At 38.6% G+C, this 12780-nt stretch overlaps 1 protein-coding gene across 8 annotated transcripts in view; it reads right to left on the minus strand.

Moving 5' to 3' along the window:
• COL25A1 (collagen type XXV alpha 1 chain) overlaps nt 1-12780 on the minus strand; it is a 556443-nt gene that overhangs the window by 21185 nt on the left and 522478 nt on the right. For 6 of the 8 annotated variants that reach the window (XM_027837336.1, XM_027837339.1, XM_027837335.1 and 3 more), the window contains 3 exons: nt 10582-10662; nt 7524-7559; nt 5704-5757 (listed from right to left, as the gene is read on the minus strand). In XM_027837336.1, coding sequence (XP_027693137.1) covers nt 5704-5757; nt 7524-7559; nt 10582-10662 — 171 coding nt within the window. The remainder of the gene's footprint in view (nt 1-5703; nt 5758-7523; nt 7560-10581; nt 10663-12780) is intronic. The other 2 variants (XM_027837340.1, XM_027837338.1) reach the window with 1 other exon arrangement.

Genomic DNA, 12780 nt, shown 5'->3' on the forward strand with positions numbered 1-12780 from the left:
TGGTCATTTCAAGCAATTTGTTATTAGTAACTCACAGTTGTAACACACAGAACATACTTTGCTGAAATCACAGGTCCTATGGTAACCAGCTCCCATCAGCTCTGTCCAAAAGCTTATTTGTCTAAAATATTATAACTAAATTTCATTTGTTACAGTATGTACTTTTCCCCCCTATTTGTTAATTTATTATAAAAGCAAGGATGAAATGTTCTGATATCTTCTACTAGAGCAGGGGTGGGGAACCTGTGGCCTCGAGGCCATATATGGTGGCCTAGGTCCTCGGGTGCAGCCTTTTGATTGAGTCCAAGTTTTATAGAACAAATCCTTTTATTAAGGATATTTGTTCTGTGAAGTTTGGATTCAGTCAAAGGGCCGCACTTGAAGACCTAGAGGGCCACACGTGGCCTCGAGGCAGCAGGTCCCCCACTAGACTCCACTTTAGTGGTGTAAATTTGCTGTTTCTCTTTCAAAGGGCATTTAAAAACTGTTAATTTTCCTTGTTAGAAGTTGCCCAAGGTATGGGTTTTGTCTTGCTTTGGGAAGATCTAGGCCTGTGACTCCATTAATGCAGAGGACCCCTTCTGTGACCATAGGCTAGGAACTTGTTTGTAATTTAGAATCTTAGAGAACTGCCTAGGGTATTTAGTAGTTATGTCAACAGCTGATTATGATTATTAATTAATGATTAAAATATTCCTAGTAATTACTCATTATGATTTCTAATAATAGCTGGCATTTATATAGATAGCCCTTTAAGGGCTGCAACGTACTTAATACATATTATCTCATTTGATCTTCACAAGTAGGTGCTATTATTATCTCCTTTTAGCAGATGAGGAAACTGAGGCAGGCAGAAGTTATGTGACTTGCCCAAGATCATATAGCTAGTAAGTGTCTGAGGCTGGATTTGATCTCACATCTTCCTAATTCCAGGTCCAGCACTCTATCCATTGAACCTGAGGCAAGACTTGATTTGGTTTTATGGTATGGGTTTCTTGGGGCGAAGAGGAGAGAAAATTTGTGATTTCATTGGAAACTCCTTTCACTAGTGCAGATCAGCACTTGATGTGGAGTTGACAGTATTGGAGAATTGCCTGGGGGATGCAGATCTTAAACACTTATCTTTAACTCAGACTCAGAATCCAGATCTCTTTAACCACCATAGCACACTGCCTGTGGTTAAGGTAAGCTCACAGAGCAAAAGCTTGGATACATCTATTTCTCTCTCTTCATCCTGCTTTTTGAAACTAGGTAATAAACCTCAGGTAATCTATGAGAAGTCTAAGAAAGAATTTAAAGATTAGTTGAGCAGAATTATCCTGATTCAGGCAGGAGGATGGTCTCCTGACAATGACATGACTATGATAATGGCTGGAGAAACAGAGGGTAGCTCTATTTCAAATACCACTTTCTTCTGATTGTTTTGCTAAATTAAACCTTGTCAATTATGATAAGGATTTGGTATGAAGACTTTGGTTGTAAAAATGACATCTAAGCAGTGACCAGAGAGAAGATACGGCCTCAATTCTGGCAAGCCACTGTGTGGAAATCAACTCATGGCAGAATTTGAAGGGTTACCAAATCATGCCTTTGGAATGAAATATAGAATGCAGATATTGGCCTTCTCCCCTCATCCTAGCATTTTAAAGTTGCTTTGAAATCCTTAGACTCTAAGATAGGTTCCTGATTGGGCAGCCATTTTCCTAAACATCCTCTCCCTTCTTCACCTTGATCTCCATTCTAACCCTTACAGCTGGATAAGGTTCTTCATGGCTAAAGTATAGCGATGGATCTAAGGTTATAGACTTGAAATTTAGCATGCCAGAGTTCACACATTTACATAAGTATGGCCTTAAAGCCATCCCCTTTGAGAGGGCCTACAAAGCTTTTCCCCTTGAGAGGGTCTACCCTTGCCACCATTCCTTTATACATTTATAGACCCACTCCTTTGGAACTGTCTTCACATCTTGGGGTGCTTTTCTTTGAATATCCTAAAAAAGGGCCCATTTTCATCTTTAGTGGATGGATTTGACTTTTTGAGAAGCAGTCCCAAAGTCTAGTGAACAAAATGAATGGTCAAGCTGAGTAATATTTGACCATTTCTGGTCAAAATGAGATGAGGCTGTCATTGACTACTATCTGACCTTGGACAAACCATTTAATCTTTCATGTCTTAGTTTTCTGAAGGTGGATATTAAAATATAAGGTCCTAGAAGGTGTGTATTGTTTTACTTTTGTCTTTGTAACCCCAGCACTTACCACAGTACGTGGTAGCTGTTGATACGGTGGATAGAATACTAGGCCTAGAGTTAGGAAGACCAGTCTGGCCTTAGTCATTTACTAGCTGTGTGACCCTGGGCAAATCTAAACCTCCATTTGTCTCAGTTTCCCCCTCTGTAAAATGGGAATAAGAATAGAACCTCCCTCTAGGGTTGTTGTGAGGATCAAATGAGATAATAATTGTAAAGCGCTTAGCACAGGGCCTTGCACATAGTAGGTACTACATAAAAGATTGTTGATTGACTGGGCTTCTTGAATATTTAGTCAAATGGTTCAGAAGCCAGTTCTAAAAGAGGGGATCTATAACTGTGTAGCAATGGTAGTATCAGTTTATTACATGGTTACATTGAAAGAAGACACTCATTTGTGTGTATTGATTCTGGTATACTTAAAATATGGGCTTAGTGGTTAGAATGTTGTTCTTTGAACCCGGTCAGGAAACCCTGGGTTCAAATCCAGACTATCACTTCTTAGATGTGCAACCCAGGAAAAGTCACTTAACCTCAATTAACTCCCTAAGGCTTATCCACAAGGAGGGAATTCTCACATGGAAGTTCTTTTGAACATTATTTTATTGCAATATCCTTCTTTATTTACTTTTCAGAGTTAGATATTGAAGTACTATGTTTGACTTTCAATCCTAGATAAGACAATCAGAGAGAAAGAAAGAGGATGCATGCGTGTATGTGTGTGTGTGTGTGTGAGAGAGAGAGAGAGAAAGAGAGAAAGAGAGAGGAGAGAGAGAGAGAAAGAAAGAGAGAGAGAGGAGAGAGAGAGAGAGAAAGAGAGAGAGAGAAAGAGACAGAGAAAGAGAGAGAGAGAGAGAGAGAGAGAGAGAGAGAGAAGTGGGGGGAGACACAAACTCACAGATCTAGACCTAGAAGGCACATTAGGGGCCATCTTGGTTAAGTTCTTCCTTTTACAAGGAAGGGACAGAGAGAATAAGCATTTATTAAGTACCTACCATGTGCCAGGCATTGTGCTAAGCGCTTTACAGATATCATTTCATTTTATTCTCATAACAACCCTGTAAGGTAGGTACTATTATTATCTCCATTCTACAATTGAGGAAAGTAAGACAGAGATTAAGTACCTTGCCCAGGGACACACAGCTACTGTCTAAGGCTGGATTTGAATTCAGGTCTTCCTGACTTTAGGCCCAGTGACTATCTGGCTGCCTAGGTGCCTTTATAAGATGAGGAAGTTTTTCTTTTTTAAACTATCAACATTTTCATCAGAACTGCCCAGTATTTCCAAGGTTATAGGAATCAAGTGTCTGGTGGCAGGAAATAAGCCAGAGAACTAATGTTGTTCATGAAAATCTGCCTAGGCTGGCTTTATTTCTCTGGGGCTTTCTAATGTGTTTTAATGTCACTCTCTACAAGCCTGTATTTAAAAAAAATGGCAGCCGAGCTGAAGCAGGTCCACACCAGATGAATGGCCACAATGCCCCCAATGTCCTCACGAGGGGTACTTCCAGAGACCTGACCCTGGGATCTCCTCGGACACTTGAACATTCTGAATGAACACTGCAGTGCAGGTCTTGCACTGACCATGCTCCATTTGGCTCCAACTACGCCATCGATGGCGGTCTTGGCTCCTAGAGCTGATCTCTTGATTCTTTCTGCTCCAGCAAGGAGACCTGATACCCTTGTGACACATCAGGAGCCATCGGAAGTAACAGCTGATTTGCCAAATGGTCAAATCCAGCCCCCCCCCCCCACTCTAGCCTCAGGGCATGTGGCCAAAAGAACTTAGGAGATTTACTGATCTATTTCTAGAAATAGTCACTGCCTTTCACACTGGTAAGTCCAGTCCTGTGGGAAACTTTGAAGTTATCTGTGTTTAAATATTAAAATATTTATTTTAAATTTAGATAAACACTGCCCCTTTTACCTTGAGAAGTCACAGATCAGATTGTAGATAAGAGATAACTGCACCTCTGAGGAAAAAAATACACTTTTGAAAAGACCTCAATATTCACCTCTCTGGAGAAGGAATAGAAATTGCTTATTGCAATTATTAAGCACCTACTGTGTACCAGGCACTGAGCTAAGTGCTTTACAAATATTATCTCATTTGATCTTCACAACAACCCAGCAAAGTAGGTGTTGCTATTGTGCCCATTTTACAGATGGGGAAATTGAGACAAACAAGAGGTTAAGTGACCTGCCTCAGGTCGTACTACCTATAAGTGTCTGAAGTTAGATTTGAACTGATGTCTTTCCAACTCTAGGCCCAGTACTCTGTCCATTGTGCCATCTAACTGCCTCAAGCCATCCTGGACCTGCCAATTAGTGAGTCTACTAGTATTTATTAAGCAGCAGTAGTAAGCCAGGCACTCTACTAAGTGCTGGGGATACAAAGAAAGGGAAGAAACAATCCCTGCTCTCAAGGAGATCATGATGTAAGAGGGCTGGGGGTGTGAAGGTCTTTCTTGATTCCCTAGCTACTAAATATATTCTGCACAGGTAGGTGTGTAGGTGTGTGTGTGCAAAGTTCTTTGCAAATGTCAAAGCTTGGGGCAGCTAGGTGGCTTACTGGCCCTGAAGTCAGGAGGACTTGAGATCAGATCTGTCCTCAGACACATAACACTTACTAGCTGTGTGACCCTGGGCAAGTCATTAATCCCAATTGCCTCACCAAAAAAACAAACAAAAAAAAATGTCAAAGCTCTATGTGAATGCTATCATTATTATCATTTATCTTTATTCACTGGACAACCAAAGAGGTCTGTGATACAGAAAAGGAAGAGAGAGAGAGACTTTCTGGTTGAGTGACTGATCACTGCTGTTGCTGAAAATTTTACTATTGGACCTATGGCTCACAATCAACATGCAAAGAGAGTCTCCTCCAACTAGAGGTTAAGGAAAAGTTTTGCCCTCTTCAAACTCTGAAATTGTTTCCTTATGGCTAGAGAAGGAAGAGGTATTTTGAGAGATGAAACAGAAAAAGATTCATTTTTGTTGGTGGCGGGGATGGTCATGATGATTTGTGTTCTTTGATCTTCACTATGGGGGAACGGGGATAGAAAGCTATGGTTTTCTCCTCTGAATGAAAACGGTAGCTATGAAAGGTTGTCTTCCAAATCCTGGAGATTTTAGCCCCAATGACTAAAGCTCTCTGGCTTAATGCCATGTGAAAACATCTTCCTTATGGTTGCACAGCTGTGTATTTAGCTATGTAAATCTCTGTAGTCTTTTGGGTCACCTTCTAGTGTGAAGTTCTCACCTCCACTTTTCTTCATAGAAAAATAACTTGGGCCCCTCCCTATCCTATACTGACATTGAATAGCTGCATCCATTCTCCTGGGGAGGAAAAGATGGAAACCCCTTTTTGTCCTTTGTTTTGAAACTTTGACCAAAGAACTTTCTTCATTCCACAGATCCATTTAAATAATGCAAGGCCATAAGAGGAACTTACTCTTTCTCCTTTAGGACCTGCAGGTCCATGGGGTCCAATAGGGCCATCTGTACCCTAAAAAAAATGCAACAGAAATATAACTCAAAAGCTGCTAACAAGCCATAGAGGTTTAGTAATGAAATGTTGCCTTAGGAAACCATGGAGATATTATGATGTTCCTCATCTTTTTCTTATGTATTATTTCCTCAGATTAATCACTTTTCAGAGGTTCACGCGAATGGCATATTCCAACAAGGATGAAAAACTCAGTTGACCATATTTACTCACATATCTTCTCTCCTCACATGTCACTCCTCTCCCATCCTCTACTTTTAAGGCAGAAATATAGGACTTCCCTGACCCTACACACATTATTTTCCTCTAGTGGGCTGCTTTGGTTGTCAGCAGCAGCTGGAGTTCCTCTGAAGGCTTGGCCAGAACAGATGGAAGAGAGTTGAACAACCTTATTTGCTGAAAGTCAAGTGAAGTGTGATTGTTAACACAGTTTCCCTGCCCAGATCAAGCCTTCAGAGGATCTTTTGAGGAAGTGGGGTGGGTGGAGAAGAGTGAAGAGGAGGAGGAAGAGAATAGGGTGAAGGGAAGGAATTTTTCCCCTGGCTCCTATCCCTAGGGTTATCCTGTTAGCAGCAGCAGGCAGTTTGGACAACTCTCTGGCAGGATTCCCTTCTCCTCTCCCATTTCAGTGGTAAAATAGCCACAAAAAGAAGTGGGAGTTATGTGAATAAATACAGCATATAGAAAGAAACACAAAGGTCTCAATGAAAAGAAAGACAGCCTAAAGGAAGGCTGTTTTGTTTTGTTTTTTCAAAATAACAAAGGTTAGCTATTCATATTTTTTTTTCCTTTTGGCTTCTAGAGATGCTACTGGGGGCTTCTGATGTAATTACTACTTCCAGTGAGACTGTTTAGGTTGCCAACAGAATGTAAGCTCCATAAGGTCAGGGACTATTTGATTTCTGTATTTGTATCCCGACCATCTAGCACAATATCTGGTTTGTAGGAGGCTCTTAAGAAATGCTGTTTGGGCAAGTGAGTTGCAAGGTGTTTGTTTTTGTTTTTTATTATATGGAGTCTCAGGAAGTATTTTAGAATCATTCCTACTGATTCTCTACTGACAAAATTGATAAAAAGTCAATCTAGATTTAAAAACCAGTCTCTAGAAATCTAATTCAATACGTTTGTGAGCACTCAATCTCAATCGGTTTTGCCTTTAGCTTCAAAAGCCACCCTCACAACACTTCAAATGCTGAGATCCATAAAATGGAGGGAATGGTGCTATGATGAAGCCAAGAGAGGTGGCAAAGCTACAGTAAATAGACACCTCTCATTTAAAAGAGCAGATGTGCTTACATAAGGTTCATCTATTGCTCAAAAAGAAGCTATCTACCTACGTGCCCACCTATCCATCCATTTTTTTTTAAATGTACATGAACAGTGAATGAACAGGAAGTAAAAACAAAGGCTAGAATCAAATCTTCTTTAGTGCAATTGGAGGAATGGGCCCATGGATTTCCCTGGAATGTGAGATTGACACAACAGAGTTGAGTTTTTTTGGAGACATGAGCCATACCTGTCCATCTATAAAGTACACAGAATTCAGACCTAAGTTTTAGTCCTAGGGATAAGACTTTTGGTCGTTCTGGGCTGCAAAAAGCTGCAATTTCACTCCCCCCAGTTCTCCCAGCATGTTTGCCTCCCTCTTCCGTTTCAGCACCAAGAACATCATTCACCGTTTTACTCAAATAAAGTGAACCAAGAGATGTGTCACAGAGCACCACAAACTCATGAAGAAGGCATGCAGAGGAAGACAAGAGACTCACCCGGGATCCTGGCTTTCCGTCTAAGCCAGATGCTCCCTGTATGGTTAGGTTGGAAGCATGGTTGGTGGGTGTAACACGGATGACAAGAACATGAAATTAGTAAGTAGAACTGATGAACAAATATAACAATTCAAACAACAGAATATGTGGCTATAGGGTTCTGAACTACCACGTTACTACAACTTGTTAGTTAAAAAAACAACAACAACACACAACAATAAATGTCCCCCAGACCCTCACATTTTCATGACATTTCTATCCCACAAATCCTTATTTAAAAATCAGTCTAATGAGTTTTATAAAGTAGACTAAAAGTCTACTATAATAATCCATAATAACCATAAAGTTCTACCTAGATGCCATTTGGACCATAACAGATGATTTTTATAAAGACTACAAAATTCACAATATATTCATTTCTTTATAAATTCTGAAGAGAAAAAAAGTGGCTCAATCCCATAAGAAAAGCTTCATTTTTTTTTTTTCCCTTTTAGAGGCAATCAGAGTTAAGTGATTTGCCGAGGGTCACACAGCTAGTATCTGAGGCCGCATTTGAACTCAGGTTCTCCTGATTTCAGGGCCAGCACCACCTAGCTGCTCCAAGAAAAACTTCATTTAAAGAGCCAGTTATTACATTTCACTATTCCAAAAGATGAAGGGGAAGAAAAATCTGTTTTTATATGTTAGAATTTTGAGGGAAATGATAAAGTGAATGACTAGATTAGGGTTTTTCAATTGTCTGTAGTTAGATTTCAAGGGGTCTGAGAAATGCCTATTTGTGTCTAATAGTAGCCATCTCCAGGGTGGGGAAAGGAGGGGGAAAGAAAAAAAAGACAAAAATTTACATGGTAATTTTGTTGTGCATTTGAAAGCAATGGTAAGTTGTGCATTGCAGATTTGCAGTTTCATGTACAATCATCTTTTTTATTGTACTGCTATGGAAATACTTGTTTTATTCCACAAATAAAGAATAAAATTTTTAAAAATTTTAAAAAGAAAACAGGATAGTAAAAAAAAAATTACATCTTTATTTTCACTAAATTCTAATTGAAATTTAGCATTTCCTTCAATTATTTTTTTAAAAAATCATTCTGAGGAGTCCATAGGCTTCACCAACCTGCCAGAAGGGTTTCTGACACAAAACACAAAACTCCTGGGCATATTCCTCACCGCTCCTCCCCCGCCTCCCCTGTTTCCCATCCCTCGTCTTTTTCTGGTGGGGTTACAAGGTGTAGCTTTGGCAGGGGACTTAGATTATATACCCAGTAGATTCTATAGGACTAAAGGCTCAGGTGGGTGCACTGTGAGACCATCAAGCATTCATTTCATTTACCACTAGAGGGACTGCTTTGAACAGAGAACGTCTAACAAGGAAAATATTTAACTATGAAAATCTTCTAAATCAAAATCATATCCGAGTAAAATACCTATCAGAGATCAAATGGTAATTAGCTCAATTTCTCTATTTGTTCTTTTTAAAAATGTATGTTTTCTTGGGTCCTTGATTACTGCAAGGAACGTGCAGCCTGGGATCAATTGGGCAGAATTTAAACTCTGAGCACCTGACAGATTTCCAATGCTTATTTCAAGCATGACTATAAGAACTATTTTTGACTTGACACGGATGATAGATTTTAAAGGCTAAAATATTTATATATGCCCCTTTTACGCTCATTATTAATGTGATTGAGTATTTAAGAAAGATAAGGCACTGGCTTTATTCTTGGCCAGATTGCAGGTGAACTAACTTGTATTCTCATCTTATGCCTTCAGATGTAGCTAGTAATGCAAAACTGACGCAGGGGGATCTGATTCCTACTACAAACAGTACAGATGATGCTACCTACATACATATTTATAGCTATCTGTTCCTACAAAAAGTACCAATGGGTAATCCTACTTCTCCAGCACTGATGATAAAAGAAAATATCTCCTGTTTCAATAGGCAAGTTATTTTGGGCTACTGCTATAGAGCAGTAACTAGGCAAATTATTGTAGGCCCAGAACTTAAATTTCAGATTGACTGAAAGAAATCATTTTGGGAATTTAATTTAAAAAAATGAAAATTCAAATTAGTTGCGTACTCTTTAGAGCTATGATGCTCTTTCCTCAGAGCCATCATCACCTGGGATACTGAAAAATTTGGAGAAGACTATATATAAATATATGTTTTGTTATTATATATATATATATGTATATATATGTGTGTATATATATATATGTATATATATATATAAATTTTCCAGGGACAGATATAGCTTAAAGTAAGACTGAATAATGTAACCCTTCTGGGAGAGATTAAAAAAATCAGTCAACTAATAATTGGCTTTTTGGTTAGTTATTATTTGGATTTTTATCTGCAATAAAACTCTAAATTGGAAGATTATTTAAATTTTTATCAAATGTGATTAAAATTTTAGATCTAGTTCCTTTTTATCTTGTGGTGGTTGTAGAGAGAAGGTTGGTATGAAGGATGGGGAAGGAAGAGGAATCTAACTTTCATTGTTTTGAAAACTTATTAAAAAATCCTCTTCTTCAAGATCTACTACCAACACCTTCTGGAATGGTATGTGCAAAACAAACAACATGAAACATTCAGAAGACAGTAGGATAATGTAGGGAATCACACAGCATCGTCCTCACACCATGAACAATGGCCAACTGCATGCCTGCCAACGCCAGGGAGCTACAAAGTGTGGCATTGGGGGAGAAAAAGAACTTCCAGAAGTTCTACACGGAATCTACACTGAATTATGGGAATATTTTTGGAGGAACCATGCGAAATAATGAGCATAATGGCTTTAAGAGGGGGGCACTTTCACTTGTATATGGGGAGAGTTGGCATGTATGCAACTGAATGAGGAGATGGCAAAAGTGACAAAAAATGCAGACTCTGGGGAAAACTGAATGGGACTGAGCTCTGCTCCAAAAGATGATGCTTTCAACAAGAGGGATATTGACAACATTCAAGTGCTCCTGAGTAAACCAGAGTTATTGGTTAAAATAGAAAGACAAGTCTGAGATTTGCACTAAAAATTGAATAGTTTTCTTTACTTACTGGAAGACCAAGGGGTCCTCTGTCACCCTTTTGACCTGGTTCACCCTTCAATCCTTTAAGACCATTTAACCCTGGTTCACCCTAAATGCAAAAGTAAATGCCAATTTGGTTGCTATAATGGGTGTTTAAAGCTGGGATAAAAGAGAACCAGTCTCAGAAATGGTTGCAAATTTCAGTCTGAAGTAACAGCAGAGGCAAGCTAGAATTATCTTTTATCAATTCAATACAGTTATTTTTTTTTTTGGCAGGGAGGGAGGATGATTATCAGTTAATTGAAATGTATGATAGAATAAAAGAAACTAGAATTGTTGACATCATCTTCATAGAAGAAAAAACCCTCCTGACTGAATTAATTTAAGGGTGGGATTATGGCTCTCCACTTTGCTCACATCTGGAAATGAAATATTTGCATCACACAGCTGTGGCAAAATGCACCGGCAAAAACCAAAGGGGAAGGTGGTGGGGGAGTTCTTGTAACAAAAGCCCATTCTGCTGGAATGACAAACTGTAATATGCAGGAGAGTCTTAAGGATGGATATTTTAAACCTTTAAGCATTTATGTTCACCCAAAGAGGATGATGCCTGATGTTCTGAAGTAATGCCAGTTAGGAAGCCTAGTCCAATGACTTCATCAAACAATGTTTACCTCAGATATACAAATGCCTTCTTTTGCAGCTGAATCAGGATGGTAGAGACTAAATGCCCAGAATGCCTCTTTCTAGTTTCTGCTATCCCATATGCAAAAACATAAAGTCTTCAAAAATTTTTTTCATTCATATATCTACTATTAGAATAAAGGAAGACTAAAATGATAGCTCAAGATGTGTCCTAAAAGTTTTAGCGCAGTTTTGATACCTTTAAAGCTAAAGGTCTAATATATCTAAAATATATCTTAAAAAGTTATAGATATTATATATATTATTAATATAGGATTATACATCATATACAAAATATATAAACATACATTAGATATATTATCTATAATATAGCTATAAAATATATCTAAAAATCTGAATAGCTTTAATATTTAATGTAAATAATTAGATCAATTAAAAATAATGAATTAATAATCAATTATTTAACTCAACATTATAGCTAAAGCTTTAATAACTTAAAACCACAGTAAGGCTTTTGGGACACCCTGTGTAAAGTCATTGGTACAACGAACAATCATAGAATGACAGAAATGGAAGTCATCTAATCCAACTCAGGAATTTCCTTCTACAACACCCCCAAAAAGAGCTCATTTAGATTCTGCTTTAGGATCTTTAGTGAAGGGAAATTCACTACCTCCTGAAGAGGCTCATTCTGCCTATTTGTTGTTCAGTCATTCCAGTCGTGTCTGACTTTCTGCGACTCCGTTTGGGGTTTTCTCAGCAAAGATACTGGAGTGGTTTGCCATTTCCTTCTCCAGCTTATTTTACAGATGAGGAAACTGAGGCAAACAGGGTTAAGTGATTTGCCCAGGGTCACACTGCTAGGAAGTGTCTGAGGCCAGACTTGAACTCATAAAGATGAATCTTCTTCCTGACTCCAGGCCCAGTGCTCTATGCATTGTGGCACCACCTAACTTCTGCATTCTGTTTTGGGATTGTTCTAATAGTTGGCAAGTTTTTTCCTTGTATTGAGGGAATCTTCCACTTTTCAGCTTCTGCCCTTTGCTTCTTTCTTCTCTCTGGATACTAGCTGGACAAGTCTAAGACCTGTTCTACTGCAGGTTGAAAACAGCCCTCATTGGCCCCTCCCACCCAATCTCCTCTAAGCAACATATCACCATTTCATTCAGCCTATCATTATGTGGCACATCTTTATCATCTTGGTCACCCATTCCTAGCTTTTTCATTTTCAAAGTCCTTCCTAAAAGGCAGTCCAGAACAGCCTACTATACCTCAGATAGGGTTTGAACAGGGAAGAGTACAATGGAACAATTGAATCTAATCGTTCTGGGCACCATGCCTCTCAATGCAACTTAAATCTGCCTTCCTTTCTTTGGCTGTTACATTCTAGTCAGATTGGGCTTAGAATGCAATACATACAAAAATACAAAATAAAAAGCACAATCCATATTTTTGTGTGTGAATTCTTATCTAGTCATACCTATGTCATGATATACTTATATAGTTCATTCCTTCAACTCAACTGTAGAATTTAACATTTACCCTTATTGGATTTAATCTAAGATTTACCTATTTTTCAGAG

This window comes from Vombatus ursinus, unplaced genomic scaffold (assembly GCF_900497805.2).
Source record: "Vombatus ursinus unplaced genomic scaffold, bare-nosed wombat genome assembly UNPS02014821.1, whole genome shotgun sequence".
NCBI lineage: Eukaryota > Metazoa > Chordata > Mammalia > Diprotodontia > Vombatidae > Vombatus > Vombatus ursinus.